This window comes from Macaca mulatta, chromosome 19 (assembly GCF_049350105.2).
Source record: "Macaca mulatta isolate MMU2019108-1 chromosome 19, T2T-MMU8v2.0, whole genome shotgun sequence".
In the NCBI taxonomy this organism is placed as follows: domain Eukaryota; kingdom Metazoa; phylum Chordata; class Mammalia; order Primates; family Cercopithecidae; genus Macaca; species Macaca mulatta.
The window spans coordinates 17580294-17604853 of record NC_133424.1 but is presented as its reverse complement, the minus strand read 5'-3'; the positions used below and the strand labels follow the sequence as shown (position 1 = coordinate 17604853).

Genomic DNA, 24560 nt, shown 5'->3' with positions numbered 1-24560 from the left:
ATCATATTTCCCCTAGGGCTCATCTTACCCATTTTTTTCGGGGGGTGGGGTGGGGGATGGGGTCTTACTCTGTTGCCCAGGCTAGCGTGTAGTGGCGTGATCTTGATCTTGGCTCACTGCAACCTCTGCCCTCCAGACTCAAGCGATTCTCCAACCTCAGCCCTCCAAGTAGCTAGGACCACAGGCATGTGCCACCACGCCTGGCTAAGTTTTTGTATTTTTGGTAGAGATGGAGTTTCATTATGTTGCCCAGGCTGGTCTCGAACTCCTGAGCTCAAGTGATCTGCCTGCTTCCGCCTCCCAAAGTGCTGGGATTACAGGTGTGAGCCACCGGACCTGGCCTCATCTTGCCCATTTGATGCCCAAATCATTCTCTTTGGGGGTTACTTTGTTCTTTTTCTCAGCTTGAGATAGGACATGAATTCATTTACTTCCACTCTTTCCTATTTGTGGATCTAATGTGTGTTCAGCTATGCGGTGCCCTCTTACCATTGCTTTAAATATAGCCCATGGATTTTGATAACATATGGGTGTTTGTCATTGATTTTCAGAAAACCTGCAATTTTGGTTTGTTTGTACCTTTTTTTTTTTTTTTTTTTTTTTTTTTTTTTTTTTTTTTTTTTTTTTTTTGAGACAGAGTCTCACTCTGTTGACCAGGCTGGAGGGCAGTGGTGCGATCTCGGCTCACTGCAACCTCTGCTTCCCAGATTCAAGCAATTCTCTTGCCTCAGCCTCCAGAATAGCTGGGATTACAGGTGCCCGCCACCACGCCTGGCTAATTTTTGCATTTTTAGTAGAGACGGCGTTTTGTCATGTTGGCCAGGCTGAGCTCGAACTCCTGACCTCAGGTGATCTGCCTGCCTTGGCCTCCCAAATTGCTGGAATTACAGGCATGAGCCCCCACGCCCGGCTGTGTTTCTATCTCTTCATCTAAGAGTTGCTCAATAGAAGTTTACTTAAAAAAAAAAATTCCACGTAGTTTTATTGCATTGTTAGAGTGTCACTGGTAATTGTTCTACTTTGGGAAGTTATAAATGCTTTCTCTTTACCTGACATAGGAATGATTTTTATTTGTAGAGATGGGGTCTTGCTATGTTGCCCAGGCTGGTCCTGAACTCCTGGGCTCAAGTGATCCTCCTACGTCAGCCTCCTGAACAGCTGGGATTACAAGTGTGTACCACAACACCTGACACTGATACAGAAATGATTTTTGAGGCCAGGTGTGGTGGCTCACACTGGTAATCCTAGCACTTTGGAGACCAAGCTAGAAGGATTGCTTGAGGCCAGGAGTTGAAGACCAGCCTGGGCAACATAGTGAGACCCCGTCTCTACAAACAATACAAAAATTGGCCAGACGTGAGGGTGGTAAGTGCCTGTAATCCTAGCTGTTTGGGAGGCTGAGGTGGGAGGATCGCTTGAGCCCAGGAGACTGAGGTTGCAGTGAGCCAAGATTGCACCACTGAACTCCAGTCGGGGTGACAAAGAGACCCTGTCTCAAAAAAAAAAAAAAAAAAAAGAAAAAGAAAAAGAAAAATGATTTTTGAGAATGTTCCACATATGTGTAAGGAGGTTTATTCTCTTAGAGTTCATGATATGGCCACAATGTCTGCCTTAAGTATGTGGTTTGGGCGTCTTAACATCCTTGCCTATTTTCTGTCTACTTAACCAAGTTGTGTGTGTGTTTCTCCTAGTATCTTTTAGAATTTCTACTTTGTGGCCAGGCGTGGTGGCTCACACCTGTAATCCCAGCACTTTGGGAGGCCGAGACAGACGGATCACCTGAGGTCAGGAGTTCAAGACTAACCTGGCCAACATGTTGAAACCCCGTCTCTACTAAAAATACAAAAATTAGCCAGGTGTGATGGCATGCACCTGTAATCCCAGCTATTTCAGAGGTTGAGGCAGGAGAATCGCTTGAACCAGGGAGGTGGAGGTTGCAGTGAGCTGAGATTGTGCCACTGCACTCCAGCCTGGGTGACAAGAGTGAAACTCCATCTCAGAAAAAAAAAATTTTTTTTTCTACTGCATAAAGGCAGTGGCTATGTTGTTTGGTGCATAGATATTCACAACTATTATGCCTTTATTGCAAAGTGAGGCTTTTGGCATCATAACCAATCTTTGTCACATGTAACGTGCAGAGGCCTGAACTATGTCTGAATTGCAGCTCTGCTGTCTTCTGTTCCTCACTGCCTGGTACACCTGTGCTTGCTTTTCGTTTTTAACTTCCTGAAGCTCTTTGATTTACGTGTGTCTTGTGTATAAAGCAAGGAACTGAACTTGCTTTATATACTTGCGAGCCAAGATGAATATTCTTTCGTTTTATTTACTTATTTAATATTTATTTACTAAGACAGGATCTTGCTCTGTCCCCCAGGCTGCAGAGCAGTGGCGTGATCATAGCTTACTTCAGCCTCCAATTCCTGGTGTCCTGCGGTCCTCCCACCTCAGCCTCTTGAGTAGCTGGAACTACAGACCTTGCACCACCACGCCTGTTTAATTTTTTAATTATTGTAGAGACGGGGTTTTGCTTTGTAGCTTAGGCTGGTCTTGAACTCCTGGCTTCAAGTGAGCTTCCTGCCTTGGCTCCCCAAAGTGTTGGAATTACAGGCATGAGCCACTGAAACTGGCCCTGAAAGATGTCATTTAAATTTAGCAGCATCATGGCCTCATTCGCTCCCGAGGCTCTGTCCACCATGGTTGAACCTCTTTCCTGCCTGCTAACCGATACCTGCCTGTCACTGGCTGTCTGTGTCTGTGTGCCAAACTCCTGGGCTCAAGTGATGCTCCTGACTCAGCCTCCTGAGCATCTTGGATTACAGGCATGTGCCACCACACCTGGCTATGATGTAGGAATGATTTTTGAAACTGTTCCATGTAGACTTAAGGAGGTATGAGGGGAGTGATTCTCCAGATGACTTGTTTTTTCTGAGGCAGAGTCTTGCTCTGTTGCCCAGGCTGGAGTGCAGTGGTGTGATCGCCCAGGCTCAAGTGATTCTCCTGCCTCAGCCTCCTGAGTAGCTGGGATTACAGGCGCGAGCCACCACACCCAGCTAATTTTTGTATTTTTAGTAGAGATGAGGTTTCACCATGTTAACCAGGCTGGTCTCAAACTCCTGACCTCAGGTGATCTGCCCCGCCTCTGCCTCCCAAAGTGCTGGGATTATAGGCCTGAGCCACTGCGCCTGGCCTCCAGGCAACTTTTGATGACTTCCTGAAATCATGCATCTTTTGCAAGAAAAAGATTCTCAACCTCACTTGGCAACCGACTTGTACCGCATGTGCATCATGGGAGGAGCCAGTCTTAGGCTGAGCTGAGAAGGGAGTCTGAGAGGAGGCTCATTCTGCAAGTGTTCAGCTCATTAGGAAAGGTTTCATCTTGAGATGACGTTTGCTTCTCCACACAATCCCCAAACCGCAGGGACTTCCAGTACTGTTTTTTTTTTTGAGACAGGGTTTCACTCCTGTCGCCCAGGCTGGAGTACAATGGCGCGATCCTGGCTCAACACAACCTCCAACTCCCGGGCTCAAGTGATTCTCCTGATTCAGCCTCCAGAGTAGCTGGAACTACAGGCATGCAGCACTGTGCCTGGCCAATTTTCATATTTTTAGTAGAGACAGGGTTTTACCATGTTGCCCAAGATGGTCTCAAACTCCCGACCTCAAGCAATCCAACCGCCTTGGCCTCCCAAAGTGCTGGAATTATAGGCGTGAGCCACCGTGCCTGGCCCTTCCAGTACTTTTAATGCAGCAAAAGCGAACATTTGCACATGTAAAGAAAGGTAATCTCCTTAGGGGGGGCTGGAAGGAGGTTCTGTAGCTACTACAGCACCTCTCTGCTCTCCCTGCAGGCGCCACTGCCTCTCTCTGTAAACTTGGGGTGGGGGATGCCCCTTGGGGCCCCCAGGCTCCCCTTGGACCCACTCTCCAGGGCTGGGGTCAGCAACCCATCACCCTGTGGTGACAGCTCTTGGACAGATTTATATATATATATGGAATGTATGTGTCTGCTGGAAGTGTGAGTTCCCTCACTTATGGCAGTGGAAAAAGCAAGTCTGAATCATCAAGATTTCAGTCTGCCCTTATCTCCCGAAACTCAGTGTGGGACCACTGCTGTGTCCCTTCAGTGGGCTGTGGTGAGGAAGAGAAAAAGTTGACAATCCAAGTACAAGTAAGGGGGTGTGTTAAAAATAACAGGCCAGGGGCTGTGGCTGATGCCTAGAATCCCAGCATTTTGGGAGGCCAAGGAGGGTGGATGGCTTCAGTCCAGGAGTTCGAGACCAGCATGGACAACATGGCAAAACCCCATCTCTACTAAAACTACAAAAATTAGCTGGGTGTGGTGGTGCACGCTTGTAGTCCCAGCTACTTGGGAGGCTAAGGTGGGAGGATCTCTTGAGTCCAGGACGTGGAAGCTGCAGTGAGTTGAGATCACACCATTGCACTCCATTCTGGGTGACGGAGCCAGACTCTGTCTTGAAAAACAACAAGAAACCCCAGACCAGATGTGAGGGCTCATGCCTGTAAATCCCAGGGTTCTGTAATCCTCCTGCTTCAGCCTCCTGAGTTATCGGGGACTACAGGCATGTGCCACCATGCCAAGACTAAGCTGCCCTATATCGGCTGTATCTCTCTCTCCAGAATATATACTCCAAGAGCAACTGCCACAAACCCACTCCAGCCAACTTCTTCAGCACTCACCATGAGGACTGTTGCCAATGAGCATAAAAGGATATATATATATATTTAGATATCTATCTATCTTTTTTTTTTTTTTCTGAGACGGAGTCTCGCTCTGTCCCCCAGGCTGGAGTGCAGTGGCGCTATTTCTGCTCACTGGAAGCTCCGCCTCCCAGGTTCATGCCATTCTCCTGCCTCAGCCTCCCGAGTAGCTGGGACTACAGGCGCCCGCAACCACGCCCAGCTAATTTTTTATATATTTTAGTAGAGATAGGGTTTCACTGTGTTACCCAGGATGGTCTCGATCTCCTGACCTCGTGATCCGCCCGCCTCGGCCTCCCAGAGTGCTGAGATTACAGGCATGAGCCACCGTGCCTGGCTTTTTTTTTTTTTTGAGACAGAGTCTCGTTCTGTTGCCCAGGCTGGAATGCAACGGCGCGATCATGGTTCACTAACTATAACTCTGCCTCCCAGGCTCAAACGATCCTCCTGCCTCAGCCTCCTGAGTAGCTGGGGCTACATGCACATGTGCACATGCCACCGTGCCTGGTTAATATTTTTATTTTTTGTAGAGATGTGGTCTCACTATTTTGCCCGGGGTGGTTTCAAACTCCTGGCCTCAAGCAATCTTCCCGCCTTGGCTTCCCAAAGCACTGGGATTATAGACGTGAGCCTTACTGACTGGCCCTTCATTCCTTTTCGTGGTTAAATAATCTCCTTTGAATCCACTCTGCTCTGAAAAGGGGCAGTAGCGGTGGCTGCCCAGCCTGTCTTGGGCGCTCGCTCCAAAGCTGAACAGTACATTGTGTGGCATCCTCCTTGGGTCTGGGGAAGCCACGGCAGGCACTGCCCTGTGCCCAGAGGGATCATGTGATATAAAGTCCTTTGATGCTCCTGACAGTTGGGCATTAGCCGCTCCTCATCACCTCCATCTTGGTTGACACATCCTGCTTTTGACATATCATGGGCCTGCAATCCTCCCACCTTAGCCTCCTGAGTAGCTGGGACTACAGGCATGCGCCAGCATGCCTGGCTTATTTTTGTATTTTTTTGTAGCGATAGGGTTTCGCCACGTTGTCCAGGATGACCTCAAACTCCCGAGCTCAAGTGATCCTCCTGCCTCGGCCTCCCAAAGTGCTGGGATTATAGGTGTGAGCCACTGGGCGTCTCTGCTTTTCTTTATGTGGCAGTTCCAGAGTAAGGATGGGCACGCGCTCAGGCACAGGAGGACTGCCCAGGCTCCCCTCCTTGGCCTCCCTGCTGCCTCGGTGTCCTGTGACTCCATCTCAGCAATCGCTCATTCCTGGCTCTTCCTCAGCCGACACCAGAAGCCGGCTGTAAGAAGCTGGCTGTAAGAAACACGGGGTCGCTGAACAGAGCCTGCTCAGAACCTCAGGGTACAGGGCAGTGGAAGCCACACCCCATGCTTGCCCACAACCCTGGATCTGTGCTCTGAATCTCCCAGTGTTGCTGTGCACTGGCACTGAAGGGACATGGAGGCCTTGGGGTGGGACTTAAAAGGATGAGGGTGGCAAGAGTATTCCAGATTGAGGGTGCAGCACATGCAAAGGCCCTGGGGCACGAGAGATCAGGAGGCAGAACAGAGAGGTCAAGTGACTTGCTGCAGGTCACACAGCATGCAGGCGGCCAAGCCTGCACTCAAACCCCCACGTCTGGCTTCCTGGCCATTCCCCTGAACTCCTGGAGCTGGTAAATTCTGGTTTGTAGGGGAGAAGTGAGAGGTGCCGAGAACCGGTTCAGGCACTTTGGCAGGACTGGAGATGTCCCCTCAGGCCGGCCTGCCCTGAGGGCCTCTCTGGGGGCTACCTGCCCTTGTCATCTTCTCCTCCTCCTTGGAGGACAATCTTATTAACAATTACACCATCCACAAACAGCTCCCTCCATGCAGGTGGTGGCTTTATTAAAAAAAAAAATCAAATTTAAAAAACAGGCTGGGCATGGTGGCTCATCCCTGTGATCCCAGCACTCTGGGAGGCCAAGGCGGGCGGATCACTTGAGGCCAGGAGTTTAAGACCAGCCTGGTCAACATGGCAAAACCATGTCTCTACCAAAAAATACAAAAATCAGGTGGGCGTGATGGTGCATGCCTGTAGTCCCAGCTATTCGGGAGGCTGAGGCAGGAGAATCACTTGAACCTGGGAGGCAGAGGTTGCAGTGAGCCTAGATCGCACCACTATACTCCGGCCTGGGCGACGGAGTGAGACTCTGTCTCAAAAAAACAAAAAACCAAAAAAACAAACAAAAAAAATAATAATAATTAAAATAAATAAATAAATTCATTTAAAAAAATTTAAAAATATAGAGATGGGCTCTCGCTATGTTGTCATGCTGGTCTCGAACTCCTAGACTCAAGCAATCCTCCTGCCTCAGCCTGCCAAAGTGCTGGGATTACAGGCGTGAGCCACGGCGCCCAGCCTCCATTCAGGTGATGGTTTCTGAATTACCACCGCTCCCTGCAGATTCTGTCCACAGCGCCAGACCAGATTTTCAAAAACACTCTCTAAAGGCCTCTAAACTTACGCAGGTCTCTCTGCCTCAGCACTACTGACATTTGCGCCGGGTCATTCTTTAAAGAGGGGGCCGTCCTGTGCGCTGTGGGGCATTTAGCAGCATCTTGGCCTCTACCCACCAGAAGCCAGTAGCATCTCTCCCTCCCCAGCTATGATAAGCAAAAATGTCTCCAGGAGACATTTGCCAAATATCACCTGATGGCAGAATCAGCCCTGGGCGAGAACCTCAGTTCACATACCTCACATACCCGCTAACTACAATCCCGTATATGTTTGTTTGTTTATTTATTTATTTATTTATTTATTTTGAGGCAGAGTCTCGCTCTGTCACCCAGGCTAGAGTGCAGTGGCGCAATCTTGGCTCACTGCAACTTCCGACTCCCGGGTTCAAGCCATTCTCCTGCCTCAGCTTCCTCAGTAGCTGGAATTACAGGTGCCTGTCACCACGCTTGGCTAATTTTTGTATTTTTAGTAGAGATGGGGTTTCACCATGTTGGCCAGGCTGGTCTCGAGCTCCTGACCTCAAGTGATCAGCCTGCCTCGGCCTCTAAAAGTGCTGGGATTACAGGCGTGAGCCACCGCACCGGGCCGAGAATACTGTAATAACACTGACAAAGGCACAGGTGGCTGTAATTCACTCTTCCTTAAAGAAGTGATGATACCAGGGCCGGGCGCGGTGCCTCAAGCCTGTAATCCCAGCACTTTGGGAGGCCAAGACGGGCGGATCACGAGGTCAGGAGAACGAGACCATCCTGGCTAACACGGTGAAACCCCGTCTCTACTAAAAAATATGAAAAACTAGCCGGGCGTGGTGGCGGGCACCTGTAGTCCCAGCTACTCGGGAGGCTGAGGCAGGAGAATGGCGTAAACCCGGGAGGAGGAGCTTGCAGTGAGCCAAGATAACGTCACTGCACTCCAGCCTGGGCGACAGAGCCAGACTCCGTCTCAAAAAAAAAAGGAAGTGATGATACCATCCGGGATTTACAGAGAACCCCCTCTACGGAAGGTGTTGGGTGCTGGTTTTTGATCACTGCTAAGTCATCCCTTTCTCTCCTTTACCCAGGAGGAACCACGTGTTGGGGTCACAGGGCCGGTCAGCAGCTGGGCAGAAGATGCCAAGTGGCCTCTGGGCACTTTCGGGAATGGGGGTCTCGAGGGGGCTGGTTTTAGGAGCTGGTTCTGGCTTGCTGTGGCCAAGTCACACAGAAGGAAACCATAGGTGGCAACTGCACTGTGACATTGGGGACTGAGCTGCCCTGGGCGGGGCCTGCAGAAATCGGATCTATCCTGGATAATCACTAGGAAACAAATCGGCGGCCAGGCCCTGTGGCTGATTGATGCCTGCCCACACTCCCGCCCCAAACATTGAGGCACACATGGCGGAAAGACAGATGGGTTCCCCGTCTCCATAACCCCGGAACAGTAAAACCCCCAGAACATTCAGGGAAGGCGGGGCTGCGGCAGGGGTGTCCCAGACCTTACGCTTTAGCTTTTAATCAACTTTCTCCAAATTCCAAGGAGACCTTTTTATGGCGCTTAAAATATACCCCGTAATTTTACTCTTCTCTTAGATGCAGCATTCCCCAAAATATAACTTCCCCTTTTGTCTAAAATAGCCTTAGATCATTCTAAACATCAGGGCTGTGATGTTTTATGTGGCAGGGCACAGAAAGGAGGCTGAGCGAGTACCTGGGGATTTGGGGGTGGGGTGCCCCTTCCGCCTGGGGGTCAATGCAGCCTCCACCCTCCCTGGTGGTGCCAGGGGCCTCAGCACTCAGCTGTAGGGCACCCCCACCCTCTCCATACCCACCAAAGACACCTTTGGCTCTGATGTGCCCCACTTTTCAGCTTGGAGAGGCCTCTCTGAGGTCTGTAGCCCTCTTTCCCACCCAGGCTGCCCCTCACAGCTCCCGCTGCTCTCTGTGCTCTGTGGGGGGAACACCCAGGCCTGCTGGTTTGTCTCCAGAGCTGGGAAAAGGCACCGGAGCGGGGAATGCTGCCGGGTCACACTGACCACTGCCTTGTTCCCGGCCGCCCGACTCCGGTTCGCCTGTCCTTGTGCCGTAATTCACTCTCCCTTAAAGAGGTGGCCCTCTGGCTTAATTATCCCCCAACTGTAAGCTCCAGTACACCCTCTGGTTCCTAATCACACTTCTGACACCCCAGATGCCAGCTTCCTCCTGGGGGGTTTGTGGCCTTGGGCATGTACCTCTGGTCAGGCTGTCTCAGCTACAGTGAGGAAGGGGGCTGGTGTGAGAGACCAGGAGGATGACAGGGTCCTGCTCGGTGACTCTGGGCCCATGGGTTCCATGATCCTCTTCCCACCGTGTCCCCGGCAGGTTGTGCACCCTGCAGGCAGGATACATGCGATCTCAGAGCTCAGGAGGCAGCTGGAAACCCTCCGAGAGATGGGGCCTGCTGGTGTTCAGCCTGTGAGGGGGTTCAAGGCAAGGAGGGAACCCTGCACAGCCCCTGCCAGCCTCAGCCAGGTCCCAAATGCATGGGCTGTACAATCACGCCCAGCTGCCTGTGGGGCAGAGAGACGGAGTGAGTTAGCTCTGCCGAACCCTGTAGGACATCTCTATCTGTGTCCTCCTTTCCTGACTCCCCAAATTGCTTTATGACTCTGTGTGGGGAAGTGGACGCTTATGAATACATATGTATGTCTATGGCACAGATACAAATGCAGAGATTCCAGTTGGTGATCTGGGCTGTCTGGATCTAGGATGGGAAGCTGGTTTCATTACATCTGGGAAGGGGGAGCTGAGCAGAAGATACCTGGGGGCCGGGTGCGGTGGCTCACACCTGTAATCCCAGCACTTTGTGGGGGCTGAGGCGGGTGGATCACTTGAGGTCAGGAGTTTGAGACCAGCCAGGCCAACACAGTGAAACCCTGTCTCTACTAAAAATACAAAAATTAGCCAGGCGTGGTGGTGGGTTCCTGTAATACCAACTACTCAGGAGGTTGAAGCAGGAGAATTGCTTGAACCCAGGAGGCGGAGGTTGCAGTGAGCCGAGATTACACCATTGAACTCCAGCCTGGGTGACCAAGCAAGACTCCATCTCAAAAAAAAAAAAAAGACATCTGTGAAATGTTCACCTTTATGGGGTTCTGGAACATTCTACAAAGTGGTGGATGTACTGGGGGGACCAAGGAGAAAAAATTCCTATAAAGGGCCAGGTAGTAAATATTTTCAACTTTGTGAGCCATGCAGTGTCTCGGGTGCAATTACTCGGCTCTGCACTCATGGTGCCAAAGATGCCAGGGATGATATGTAAATGCATGGACGTGGTTATGCACCAATAAAACTTTATTTGTAGAGATAGGCACTGGCAGATTTAACTCGTGGGCTGTAGTTTGCCAATCCCTGGTAGATACCAAAAGAAATGAAACCTTGATGGCGTGGTGGCATGTGGCTGTAGTCCCAGCTAATTGGGAGGCTGAGGCAGGAGGCTCACTTGAGCCTAGGAGGTTGAGGCTGCAGTGAACTATGACTGCACCACTGTACCTCAGTTTGGGTGACAGGGCCAGACCCTGTCCCTAAAAAAATTTTTTTTAAAGTTAAAAAAGATGAAAAGACACTAAAAAGACTAAGTGTCATATTAGAGGGGAAAAAAAAAAAGCGGAAAAGCAGCTGGGGGAACGAAAAGTGATAACGAAACGTGTCATGGTTCTGCCAAAGTGGGGAATCTCTGGCCGCTGATCCTGTTTCCGGGCAGTGGTTCTTGACTTGTTTCCTGCTGGGGAGATGCTTAAAGGAGGGAGACCTGAGCCATAGCCAGCACCTGGCACAGGTTTCAAGAAGTCACCCCAGTAGGACAGGGAGGACCACAGAATCCAGGGCGCACAAACCAGCACTCGCCTGGATCAGAAAACCGGCAAACCTCTTTGATTACATTCCTTTGCAAAAAACCCCAGCAGGGAGCATGTCACCCTCAGTGCAGGCCAAGTCCTAAAATCAGGGACTGCGGTTTTTGGCATGGGGAGCAAGTCTTAAAAACAACATTGTAAGACGTCACTCAGTCCACCTGGAAGAGCAAGCTCTTGGAAAGCCAGATCCTCACACACCTAGGGCCGCTTCATCATTGGTGTCACGAGGACATGCCTGACCGTGGGTGGGCAGTGACCGGCTCCGGGTGGGCAGGGGGTGAGAGACGAGGAGGCACACCAGTCACCTCCCCCCAGGGATGAGGGAGAACACCGGACTGAAACTGCTTCCCACCACCCCTAACAGCCGCTCCACAATGGTGCCGAATATGGTCGGGTTGATGTGTAACTCCAATGGCACGATGTTACTAAGAAGAAAAGAATCTAAAAATATTTAGGCAGAGAACATCTGTTACAATGAAATCTATCTTGTCATCCAGTTGACCTAAAACAGCAGTTCTCAACTGGGGTGGTTCTGCTCCTCAGGGAACACCTGTCAACATCTGGAGACGTTTCTGGTTGTCAGGACTAGGGGCGGGGGTGCTATGGGCATCTAGTGAGCAGGGACCAGGATGCTGCTCAGTCCCCCACAATGCACAGGACAGCCTGGCCATAACAGAATGATCCAGCCCACATATCAACAGGGCAGTGGTTGGGAACTTGGGTTGGACCAGGAAGTCTGGCCTCTGTCCCTGAGGGTTTCTGATTGTGAGGTCTGAAACTGACCCCATATGATGGCTTATTCCGCTTTCTCGTCGCCTGTGGGGTTTGCCCTGCCCCATCTCCTGCCTGCCCTGCATTCGGACCCCAGCTCCTATTTCCTCCTCTGGGCTGCTCTGCAGACCCAGGGCCCCCCAAAACTGCTTCCCTCCACCTTTGTGCAAACATCCCGGGGAGGCCACACAGGAGAGGCAGCCAGAGATTGATTCTATCCTTGCTTCCTGTGGTGCCCGGGGTGCCCACCTCACCCCCCTCAGGGACCTTCGGTAGCTCGTGGTCAGGGCCACGTTGTACCTCCTCCTTCTGTCCTTGTACCACCCTGTCTCCCACACATGCCTGCCTGTGTGGATGGGTGACCCGGATGTTTGTGTGGATAACCATTCCACTGCTCAGCCTTTTGGATGGCCTGGGCTAGCCTGAGTCTTGACCGCTGGTGGGGCGAGGGTGGAGACTCCTGAGAGCCCTAATTCTGCCTCCTCTTTCCCCACCACAGCAGTGCACCCACCCGAGAGGAGGACGGGCACCCGGTGACCCTGGCCCTGCTCCCCCAACCCGGCCCTGGACACACGGGCCTTCCAATCTCCCTTTGAAGTGCACCAGGCTGCTGCCCCGGACCCTCCTGAGTCCAAGCTCCCTGCCCACCCTGCTGCCCACTGATGCTCCCACCTTCCTTCTCCCTCAGCCCAGAGAAGTGACTCAGGGACCCTCAGCCTCAAATACCTCTGCATTCACGTAACACAGACACAACCCAAGCCACTGGGGGCTCCTGGACCCTTCGACAGACAGACGGGCGCTGATTGCAGGTATTGCTCTTCCTCAAATAAACGCTGGCTTCCCTTTGCTGCTCGGGACATGGGTGACTTCTGCCTTCTGAGGCCTTGGCCCCATCCTGACCCTGAGCCTCCTCCGGTCTGGCCCATGCCCTGAATCTCATCCCTGAAATGTCCCCCCATGAGGAGGGGAGCCACACGCCCCCTCTCAACACTTACTTCTGCCAAACTCACCTCGCCGCATGGCTAACAGCCAAGGGTTGGGTGAGTGCCTGGCTGGGAGGTGCCCCAGCTTGCTGTCTGCCCCCAACCCCTCTCTGACTGGGTCATGCAACAGGATGGCCTCTGAGGCCTGATGAGTGCTGGGGCTGTGGGGTTCTTTGTGTGGCTGGTGCACAGCCCTGGCTGCCCCATCAGCTGCTTGAACGAAGCACTCTAAACCAAATTCACCAGGACTGGCCTCCAGGCGGTGTCCCTGCAGCCATTTCTGACCCCCTCTCCTCCTCCCCTGGGACCTGTCTGTCCTCGGCTGTCAGCCTCAGATCTGGCACATCCCTGATGCTGGGGTTGCTCCCAGGACTCCCCCTCTGTTGCACTTGCAAACGCTCCTGCCTGAGTCCAGGGTCCCTGTCAGCCAGCCCGTCCGCCATGCTCCCTGCAGCCAGCCTCCCTCTGGCCACTGGCTTCTCAACAGGCTGGAAAGGACATGCAGATGGACGTCCCTGCTGTGCCTGGGCACACCTGCCCCCGCCTCGGTTCCTCCCACCCCTGCTCCTGGTCCCACCTGGTGTCCCTCAGTGGCTCCAGCCATTAGCACGCCCGGAGCAGCCTGCTGGACGGGACTGCTCTCCTCCTTCCCAGGGCTCATGACAGTCTCCAGGAGATCCTCTGTGTGAGTGACAATCCTCCCACTCCCCAACATTGTTCTTGTGGGGGGCACTGATGGGGGAGGTTGGCCTGGATGGGGCAGGGGTCCAGGAAAATCCCAACCACATACCAGCCATACAAAGGAATGAAATGCTGATACAACTAGCGGGCAGAGAAACAAACCATAGTCCATCATCCATCCAGGCCATGGAATATGATGCAGTCATGAAAAGGAAGGAAGCACTGATCCATGCTATGATGTGGATGAATCTCAAGAACATGATGCCAAGTGAGAGAAGCCAGACACAAAAGGCCACAGAGTGTGAGAGATTCCATTGATCTGAAATGTCCACAACAGGCAGATCCGTAGAGACGGGAAGCAGATTAGTGGTTGCCAGAGCCTGGGAGAGGGAAGTGGGGAGTGACTGCTGATGGGGATGGGGTCTCCTTTTGGGGGGATGGAAATATTCTGGAACTGGATAGAGGCAATGGTTGCATACTACTGCGAGTGTACTAAATGCCACTGAATTGCACACTTTTGCCTGAGGCCAGGAGTTCGAGACCAGCCTTGCTGACATAACAAAATCCAGTCTCTACAAAAAAATAAAAAACATTAGCCAGGTGTGGTGGCGTGCCCCTGTAGTCCCAGCTGCTTGAGAGGCTGAGGTGGGAGGATCACTTGAGGCCAGGAATTTGAGGCTGCAGATGTAATTTAATTTACAGGCTTATAAACTGCAGATAAAATTTAATCTATATATTTATAAACTGCAGGTATAAATGTATCTATTTATAAATAGTAAATAGGTAAATTATATCTCGATAAGCTCTTAAACAGAAACCTCAACTTCAGAGGCATTAGAGTTGGCATATGCCCGGTTCCAGAACTTTCTATTTCTGCCACCCTTGCTGAGTGGTTCGTGTACCTCACGTCAGGTGGAAGGGGTCAGTCTGTCCACGTCAGGATGTGGCGAGGATGTATGAGATGATGCCCCCAACGCTGGGTGGAGGCTGGCATCCATCTGTGTCTCGCCCGACAGACTCAGGGGGAAAGGACGTGGCCCAGGCAGGTGTCCTTGAGGGTGGAGGTCGAGGTGGATAATGACACTGTGATCTGGGTGACCTGCCCCAGTGCTGACTGTGGGTGGGGGAACAGAGCTAGTGGCCTGGCTGATGGCGGAGGGGCTGGGGAGTCGGGGGGAACATGAGACTGGGTTTGTGGGGCCCCTAAGGAGGAGCTCAGGACCTGGTCCAGGTGGATACAAGTCCTAGGTTCCTTTGCCCCAAGAGGGGGGGTCTAGGGCAGTGGCTAGCTCAGGACCCTTCCTCAGTCCCTCACTGGAATGTCCTGGGATTGGCACGACTTCGGGTGAGCTTGGCTCCACCAGCTGGGGGCGTCCCTCTGTGGCCCGCAGCCCATCACTGTCACCGTGTCCCACTGTGGGCCAGGCCAGGGGCTCCATGGAGTCTGGGGATCCTTGGGACAACAGCCTGACAAGCAAGGATCCTTGTTTTATTTCTGCTTTCAGAATGAAAACTCCACGCACGCCGCCAGCTGCACTTGCTACAGTTCAGGACGGATGAAGGGAACCCCAGCCTTTGGCCCCTTGGACTCAGCCTGCTCTCAGAAGGGCACCGAGGCGAGTGCCTGGTAGATCTGAGGCTGTGGGCGAAGGGAGAGGAGCGTGTTCTGGGTGTGCTTTGCGGCGAGCCCCCATGGCCGATGCCGTGGGCTGCTCTATCCGCAGCCCCTGGGCTGTCGAGGGGCGCCTGCACTGGGAGGCTGGAGGCCACATGGAGGACGGGGAGACCCATGGCTTCTGCAGCCCCCAGACTTGGTGAAAGGTGATGGCAACAGTTAACTGCAGTGGCGGACAGATCAGCTGATTGGAACCGGCTTTCCACAGTGCTCCCTTCCTGTTTTTTGGTCAGCATTGCACAGCAAGGCTGCAACCCTTGCTGGGGGTGGGGGTGGGGGTGGGGAGGTGCGCCCAAACCTCAAAACAGCTCAACTTCTCCTTTTGGGGAGCTGAGAAAAAAATCCCCAATCGATACTGCGAGTTGTGCTGATCTCCGGCTTTCTGCAGCCTGGGCGAGAGAGGGGAGAGCAGAGAGGCAGCCTGAACGGGGGGCCGGGGCTCAGGCCGGGCTGAAACCCCGGGTTAGGCTGTGGCTGTCTGCAGTGTGGCCTGGGGAATCCACCTGTGGTGGGTTGACTTGTGGCTTCCCAAAAAGACATGTCTAAGTCCTGACCCCTAGAACCTGTGGCTGTGGCCTTATTTGGAAACAGGGTCTTTGCACACGTCATGAAGATAAGCGTTTTGAGATGAAGTGATCCCATGAGAGAAAGACAAGGGAGATTGGACACGCACAGGGGAGAAGACCAGGTGACGACGGAGGGAGAGGGCAGAGCAATGTGGCCACAAGCCCAGGAGCTCCAAGGACGACTGAAGCCACCAGAACCTGGGAGAGAGGCCTGGGACAGACTCTCCCTCAGAGCCTCCAGAGGGACCCAGCCCTGCCCACACCTTGATTTCCGACTTCCGGCCTCCAGTACTGTGAGAGAATCAACCACTGCTGTTTGAGGACTTCCAGCCCGTAAAATGTATAGACACCTCAGGAAACTTGTGCATCCACGTGTCTCTCTGGGGCTCAGTTTCCTCATCTTTAAAATGGGCAGAGCTGCCGTGAGGGCTTAGAGATGATGGAGGAAAATCAAGAAGCATAAACCCTGATACGCAGTGGGCCTGAGGCATGATTTAGCTAATTATTCCTCTTATTGGAAGATGATTCTTGGGGCCAGGCATGGTGGCTCACGCCTGTAATCCCAACACTTTGGGAGGCCAAGGAGGGCGGATTACTTGAGGTCAGGAGTTCGAGATCAGCCTTGGCCACCATGGTGAAACCCGTCTCTACTAAAAATGTAAAAATTAGCCGGGCATGGTGGTGGGCGCCTATAGTCCCAGCTACTCGGGAGGCTGAGGCAGGAGAATCACTTAAACCCAGGAGGCGGAGGTTCCAGTGAGCTGAGATTGTGCCACTGCACTCCAGCCTGGGGGATAGAGCAAGACTCTATCTCAAAAAAAGAAAAAAAAGAAAATGACTCTTAAGTTAGCACAGAACAGATGGAACTCTTGGTTAATTTCTAAAAGCTCAGTGGCTGCAATGAACAGTGATTGGGTCTTATGGGAAGAACTCAAAAGACAGTGGTTCTATTCCCAGGGGACATCAGCAGTGCCTGGAAGCTATTTTGTTAATACCTCTCTAATCAAATGAAATGTCTGGGGACACTTCTGGTTGTCACACCTGCGGGGTGGGGAGTGCTCCTGGCATCTGTTGGGTGGAGGCCAGGGATGCTGTTCAATGTCCTTCAATGCACAGGACGACTCTTTCCCCAGAGAACGATCCGGCCCTGAATGTCAACAGAGCCGAGGTTGAGAAATCCAGCTCTCCGTGAAGACAATCATATCCCTTTGCAAACAGTCGCCCCAGGAAGCACGTTTATTGCCATGACGTGGATTTGGCTCAAGCCTGTTTTGGAAGCCAGCGTGGGCACCACCCTCGAGCAGCTTAGAACCGCTGGAGAAAACCGGCCTCGCCAGCCCCCACTGCTGAGGCCCCAAGCAGGGCGGCCTGGCAGGACCAGGGGTCTGACTCACGGAGGGTGACTAATGGCTGTCGAAGGCATACTGGAGACTGTGCAGGCGTGGAGGCTGGAGGGAGCTTTGCTGGCATCCGGGGAGGAATTACCGGTACCCAAGACAATTGCGGATCTGGGGCAGACCTCGAGGACCCAGGCACAAGATGTCACCAAGTGGGACTTGCCAGGGGCCAGGTGGGACCTGAAGCTCACCAGGTGGGACTCTAGGACTCTACGGGGGATGCTGTGGGCTGACTTGTGCTCCCTGTCCCCAAAATTATATCCACATCCTCACCCCTGGAATCTGTATGTGACCTTATTTGGAAATAGGGTCTTTGCAGATGCAATTAGGTAGGATGAGGTCATGCCGGAGTAGGATGGGCCCTACATCCCATGAGTGGTGTCCTTGTTGTAAGAAAGCCACGTGAAGACACGGACACACAGGAAGAACACCCCTGATGGCAGAGACTGACGTGATGTGGCCACAGGCCAGGGCACATCTGCAGCCGCCAGAGAAGCTGGAAGAGGCCTGAAGCATCCTCCTCCAGAGGCGGGAGGGAGCGTGGCCCCGTGGACACCTTGATTTCAGACTCTTGGCCTCCAGGACCATGAGAGCCTTCATCCCTGTTGTTGGAGACTCCCTTGCCCCTAACACTTTGTTACCTAAGCAACAGGAAACTCATCCACGCCCTGGAGGGTCCTAGGGAGATGGAGCTGTGGAGGCAGTAACGTGGTGGGGAGGACATGGACCCTGAACTGAGACCTAGGTGGCAATCCTGCCTCCTGGCCATTCCATGTTGAAACCTTGGGGCTGGGTGTGTCATTTCTGTGGGGCTCAGGTGTTCACCCACCTGCCTGGTCCCATTTGGCAAAATGTCTGACATGGTAAACATTGGATCTACCCTCTCGTTCATTCACCTACTAAATTTTTGTTGTTTATATTTTTGAGACAGGGTCTTGCTCTGTCACCCAGGCTGGAGTGCAGTGGTGTGATCATAGCTCACTGCAGTCTTGAACTCCCGGGCTCAAGCAATCCTCCCACTTCAACCTCCTGAGTAGCTGGGACCATAATTTTTTATTTTTATTTTTAATTTTGAGATGGAGTTTTGCTCTTGTTGCCCAGGCTGGAGTACAATGGTGCGATCTTGGCTCGCTGCAACCTCCGCCTCTCATGTTCAAGCCATTCTCCCGCCTCAGCCTCCTGAGTAGCTGGGATTAGAGGTGCCTGCCACCACACCCGGCTAATTTTTGTATTTTTAGTAGAGACGGGGTTTCACCATGTTCGCCAGGGTGATCTCGAACTCTTGACCTCAGGTGATCCACCTGCCTCGGCCTCCCAAAGTGCTGGGATTATAGGCATGAGCCACTGTACCCAGCCTAGTTTTTAAAATTTTTGGTAGAGATGGGGTCTTGCAATGTTACCCAGGCTGGTCTGGAACTCCTAGGCTCACGCAATCCTCCTGACTCAGCCTCCTGACTCTGGGATTACAGGTGTGAGCCATACATGCTGAATTTCCAAGGTCACTGTTTTATCTCTGATGTGGATGCCAGGCACTGATGTTTTGGCCTGGAGAGCCATCGAGCCCCCTGGCCACCAGGTAGGAGGACACTGGGGCCACTGGCAGTTTCACTGTGGCTGAGTCTCAGAGCTGGGATGACGCCAGGGTGGCCTCGGGACCCCAGAGCTGGGTTGCATCCACGTCTGCTCAGAACCTCTACAGTTCCTGCGTCACCCAGAGTCCTCTCTGAGTTCTACCTGGGGAGAATTTTGTGTTCACTTTGGCCACCACATAGTCCAGTGTCTGTATCACAGTCTGCCACATAGCAAATGCTCACACAGCGATGAATGGGTGGTCTGGGTTTATAATGTAATGCACACAAGACAAAGCATATTAAAAACCGCTGAAGTGGGAGGATCACTGGAAGCCAGGAGTTCGAGACCAGCCTGGGCAATGTAGTAAGACTGTCTCTACAAAAAATTTAAAAATTATCCAGGCATGGTGGTGCACACCCGGAATCCCAGCTACTTGGGTGGTTCGGGGGGGGAGGATTGCTGGAGCCCAGAAGCTCCAGGCTGTGGTAAGTGACGACTGTGCCACTGTAATCCAGCCTAGGTAATGGAGAGACAGGACAGGACAGGACAGGACAGGACAGGACATGAACAGAACAGAAAGAAAATGGACATTCTATAGTGAAATTGCTCAGCGGTTTTATTGAAAGCTGATGTAAACAATGACAATGAATCTCTGTGTTACTTGTACAGGAGAAAACAGAAATAGGCTACATATGTCGGACGAGGGCTAAGTTGTATGACCCCAATTAATGTCTTGCTGATGACCTCAGAGAGGAAGAGGAACTGAAATGCATTCCGTAGGCACTGCTTAGATGTGATTTCAGTGAAATGTGCATGGCAGCTCTCAGCTTGTGAGGACTAACAAGAGGCCAGAGGTCAAGGCTCCAGGGAGGGTGGGGTCTGACCCTGGCCCCAACTCCCTCTCTCCACTGAGGGGGCTCTCAGGATCCTAAATGTGAAGAAACTGACATATTCATATAATGGGCTATAATTCAGCAAAATAAATGAGCTCTCAAGCCACAAAAAGACATGGAGGAATCTCCCCTCCCCCTTTTTTGGGGGGGGGACAGGGTCTCACTCTGCCACCTAGGCTGGAGTCTAGTGGCCCGACGTTGACTCACTACAGCCTCAACCTTCTGGGCTCAGGCGATTCTCCTGCCTCAGACTCCCAAGTAGGTGGGACCACAGGCACACAGCACCATACCTGGCTAATTTTTGTATATATATATATTTTTTTTGTAGAGACGGGGTCTTGTTATTTGCCTAGGCTGATCTGGAACTCCTGGACTCAAATGATCCTCCTGCTTCGGCCTCCCAATGCACTGGGATTACGTAAGCCACTGCGCTGGACCGACATGGAGGAACCTTAAATGCACGTTGTGAAGTGGAAGAAGCCAGTCTGAAAAGCCTGTACACTGGGACTCCAACTACAGACAGCCGGGAAGAACCAGAACTATGGAGGCAGTCAGAAGAAGCGTGGTTGCCAAAGATTATGGAGGGATGAACAAGGGGAGCATGGAGGAATTTTAGGGCAGTGACACTACTCTGTGACACTCCAACGGCGGATACATTCATTATACTTTTGTCCAAACTCAAAGAACTTGCAACACCAATAACCCTAATGGAAAGTATGGCTGTTAGTCAGTAACAGTGTCAATGTGGATTTGAATCAGTTGCAACCGACACATCACGCTGCTAACGCAAAATATAAATAACGCGAGAACATGGGGGTGGGAGGGGTACATGGGAACTCTCTGCACTATCTGCTGGGTATTTCTATAAACCTCAAACTGCTGTAAAACAACTAAAGTCTGTTTTTTTGTTTTTTTTTTTTAGAAAGCGGGGCTGGGTGCGGTGGCTCACGCCTATAATCCCAGCATGTTGGGAGGCCAAGGTGGGAGGATCATTGGCGTCCAGGAGTTTGAGACCAGCCTGGGCAATACAGTGAGACCCCCATCTCCACAAAAAATAAAAAATAAAAATGAAAAAAAAGCAGACCCCACACCCAGAGGTGCAGACCCCTGAGGCCACACGCTGCCCCTGGCCCTCACCAGGTGACGATGGTTGTGTTGTTCTGAGACATGTGGATGCACCTCATCCTAAAACCCTTGGAATGATGGGTGCTGTGTGGTCACTTCTGCAGCCCTGTGGCCACAAGACTCACCCACAGCGGCACACAGAGGGCTCCCGTGGGGTTTGGCTGATCAGGGCACTGAACAGCGGACAGAGGGCATGAGGCATGAGAGCCTGGGTTGGTCCCTTCTCTGCTGCCTCTACAGTGGAACCAGGTGGCCCCCTCCCCTTGCCCACTCTGTGACAATGCCTTCCCATCCCCTTAACCCCCAGGCCTGCCGTACGCCTTGCTGGCTTCCTTCCACCCTGCCGGTGCCCCTAGAAATGCCCCATTATGAAGCACTCCTCAAACTGGTTTGAATGCGCCAGCCTTTTCTTTCAGGCACCTTGAGAAGGAATGGCCATGATCTGGAAGCCAAATGTGTATTAACTGTGACCCTTTTTTGTTTTTTTTTTTTTTGAGACAGAGTTTCACTCTGTCACCCAGGCTGGAGTGCAGTGAAGCAATCTTGGCTAACTGCAACCTCCACCTACCGGGTTCAAGTGATTCTCCTGCCTCAGCCTCCCGAGTAGCTGGGATTACAGGCACGCACCACTATGCCTGGCTAATTTTTATATTTTTAGTAGAAACAAGGTTTCATCATGTTGGCCAGGCTGGTCTCAAAGTCCTGACCTCAGGTGATCCACCTACCTCGGCCTCCCAAAGTGCTGGGATTACAGGCATGAGCCACCACACCCAGTGACTTTTTATTTTCTGTATTTTTGATGCTCTGACATCTGGGGCCAGGCTGCCCCAGAGAGACGGCCCTTTCCAATTCCTAGATTGGTTCTAGCCAATTCCTAGAGATGGTTCGGGTCTTGCCTTCCATATGCAAACCAACTAGCCCAGAGCCTACACCCCAGCCACCTCCTCTGTGGGGCTCTCACACTCCAGCCCACTATCCCCTGCTCTCATCACCCCAGGCCCTGGCACCTAACAACAAGGGGCAGCCCTTATGCCCCAGAGTCCATTGAAATAATTCAAACAAGCCAATCCTACGCCAGCTTACTCTGCCTAGCACATTCCGATGCATGAAAATCACAATAAAGGTTCCTGCCTCTCTCCGCTCCCTTTTTCCCTCTCTCCCTCAGTCTCTTGACGTGTTCCAGTGCTTCCCCCTGTGGCCTTCCATGGCATTGCACCCTCTTTAGGGAACTGTGAGTAACAAACTCTCTTTCCAAGGGCAGTTGCATCCTGACCAGTTGGCCTCGCAGTACCTGAATAATAACAACTATCAGAAAACCTCCACTTTTTCTCTCTTTAGAGGAAGGGTCTCTTTCTGTTGCCCAGGCTGGAGTGCAGTGGTGCGATCATAGCTCCAACTCGTGGGCTCAATTGATCCTCCCGCCTTAGCCTCTCTAATAGCTGGGACAACAAATGTGTGCCACCGTACCTGGCTAATCTTTGTTTTTGTTTTGTTTTGTTTTTGTAGAGAGGTGGCCTTGCTATGTTGCCCAGGCTGATGTTGAACTCCTGGGCTCAAGCAATCCTCTTGCCTTAGGCTCCCAAAAACCACTGGGATTATAGACATGAGCCACCACACCTGGCCTGAAATTTCTTTCTTTCTTTTCTTTTCTTTTTTGAGACGGAGTCTCTCTCTGTCATTCAGGCTGGAATGCAGTGGCATGATCATAGCTCACTGCAGCCTCAAACTCCTGGGCTCAAGTGATCCTCCTGCCTCAGCCTCCTGAGCAGTTGGGACTAGAGGTGAGCACTACTATGCCTGCTTGGCTGATCATTTTTTTTGTAGAGAGAAGGTCTTGCTATGTTGCCCAGACTGATCTTGAACTCCTGGGCTCAAGCAATCCTCCCACCTCAGCCTTCCAAAGTATTGGGATTACAGACGTGAGCCACTGCGCTTGGCTCAAAACCCACATTTTCCAAACAAAGGCCCCCTCCCACAGACCAACCAGCTTCCCTGCTCACCTCCAGCACGGGGCCAGCACCCAGGATGGTCCTCTCGACGCCGCTGGCATAGCCCTTCTGGCTGAGGGCGGTGAGGCAGTGGATGAGGAAGTTGGTGCTCTGGGTCTTGCCAGAGCCGCTCTCGCCCGAAATCACGATGCACTGGTTCACGCGCTTCCTGAGCATGGTGTAGTAGGCCACGTCGGCCAGCGCGAAGACGTGTGGCTCCAGCTTGCCCAGCTGCTGGTTCTCATACATCTTCACGTACTTGGGGTTGTAGATGGGCAGGAACTTAAAGGGGTTGATAGCCACCAGGATGCTCCCCGCATATGTGTAGATCTTTTGTTGCAGGAAGCGGTGCTTGAGGTTCTTCAGGAGGTTGCCCTCGGTCAGCTCAGGGAGGTTACACAGGTCATCAAAGTCCGCCTGCTGCCGTGGCAGGAGGCCACGCTCCACTAGGCGTCGGGTGGCCGTGGCCTGCGCCACCAGCTGCATGTGCACGTACTTGATGGTCCCGTCTGCATTGCGCTCCTGCAGCAGGAAGTAGTAGCCATCCTCCTGCGGGTGCTCGTCCTGCGCCCGCCGGGGCCACAGCAGCACCCGGTGCACAGGCGAGTCGTTGGCGTCCAGCACCCATTCCTCGCCGCCCGACTCTTTGACTTCCACCAGCACGTAGCATTTGGTGCCGTCCAGCCGCAGGCTGGCGATGGCGTCCTTGATGACGTCCGAGGTGGTGCTGTCCTTGGTGGCGGTCACGCGACACGAGGCCTGGCTCTCCGTGGTGGACAGCTGGGGGTAGATGTGCAGGTGGTAGGCCGCCTGCTCCCGGCGGCCCGAGCTGCCTGCCTCTTTCACACTCATCCTGCCGACCGCCTGGCTTCAGCATGCCTCCCAGGCTCGGGGCGCGCGTGTCCTGGAGCTGGAAGGGAGGTCAGAGCCAGGCACAGTCAGAGAGGTGGGGGGAAGTTTAAGGGGCATGTGGAGTCCCACTCCTGGGCAGATAGCACCTGACCCAATGCTGGAGTTCCCCACCCGACTAGGCTCACCCAAAAAGCCAGAGGCAACCAGTCACGGCATCCCGTGAGGGTCTGTCTGTCCTTCAACATGACCTCAGGCTCATGCAGTGGCTCATGCTTATAATCCCAAAACTTTGGGAGGCCAAGGTGGGAGGATTGCTTGAGGCCAGGAGTTTGAGACTAGCCTGGGCAACATAGGAAGACCCCATCTCTACAAAAAATAAAGACATGGTGGTGCTCAACTGTGGTCCCAGCTCCTTGGGAGGCTGAGGTGGGAGGATCAATTGAACCCAGGAGATCGAGGCTGCAGTGAGCCGTCATTATACTAGCCATGCTCCAGCCTGGGTGACAGAGAGAGACTCTGTCACTTAAAAAAAAAAAATTTTGATAGTGGTTTTTACAAGTGACATCATCAGACAACCCCCAAGACCTGACCCTTCCCCCTGAGTTTGCTCCATCCCAGCCCCCATCCCACCCCATCCAGAGGCAGCCTTTCAACTTTGAAGCCCAACAGCCATGACCCTCTTTGTGCTATGCCCTTCCCAGCCCACATCCTTCCTGACCTCATCTCTGAATAAACCTCCCCAGCAGCTCCCCAAGCAGATGAAGGCTCGGCCCCACAAGCCTTGGCCACACACCGGTAACAGTGAGAGGCATGTGGGGATGAGCAAGACTGAACCAGTCCTGAAATATGGGATTCCCAAAACTCCAGGGTCCTTGAAACCCAACCTAGGAAGACAAAGTCTGGGAGAGCCACAAAAAACGCACTCAGGCAAATGGCTTAGAGGGCGGTTGCTTCTGAAGCCACAACTCCAGTCTACTG

General features: G+C 52.6%; 1 protein-coding gene and 1 long non-coding RNA gene across 10 annotated transcripts in view; both read right to left on the bottom strand.

The window, feature by feature from the left end:
* The window catches only part of MYO9B (myosin IXB), a 137891-nt gene that overhangs the window by 89849 nt on the left and 23482 nt on the right, over positions 1-24560 (bottom strand). For all 9 annotated transcript variants that reach the window (XM_077978232.1, XM_077978233.1, XM_077978238.1 and 6 more), the window contains exon 2: positions 22743-23640. In XM_077978232.1, coding sequence (XP_077834358.1) covers positions 22743-23582 — 840 coding nt within the window. In that variant the 5' untranslated portion in view covers positions 23583-23640. The remainder of the gene's footprint in view (positions 1-22742; positions 23641-24560) is intronic.
* LOC144336855 (uncharacterized) lies at positions 19768-21547 on the bottom strand. The gene is made up of 2 exons (XR_013409219.1): positions 20655-21547; positions 19768-20004 (listed from the first exon to the last, which is right to left on the bottom strand). It is a non-coding gene; the product is annotated as an uncharacterized LOC144336855 (long non-coding RNA).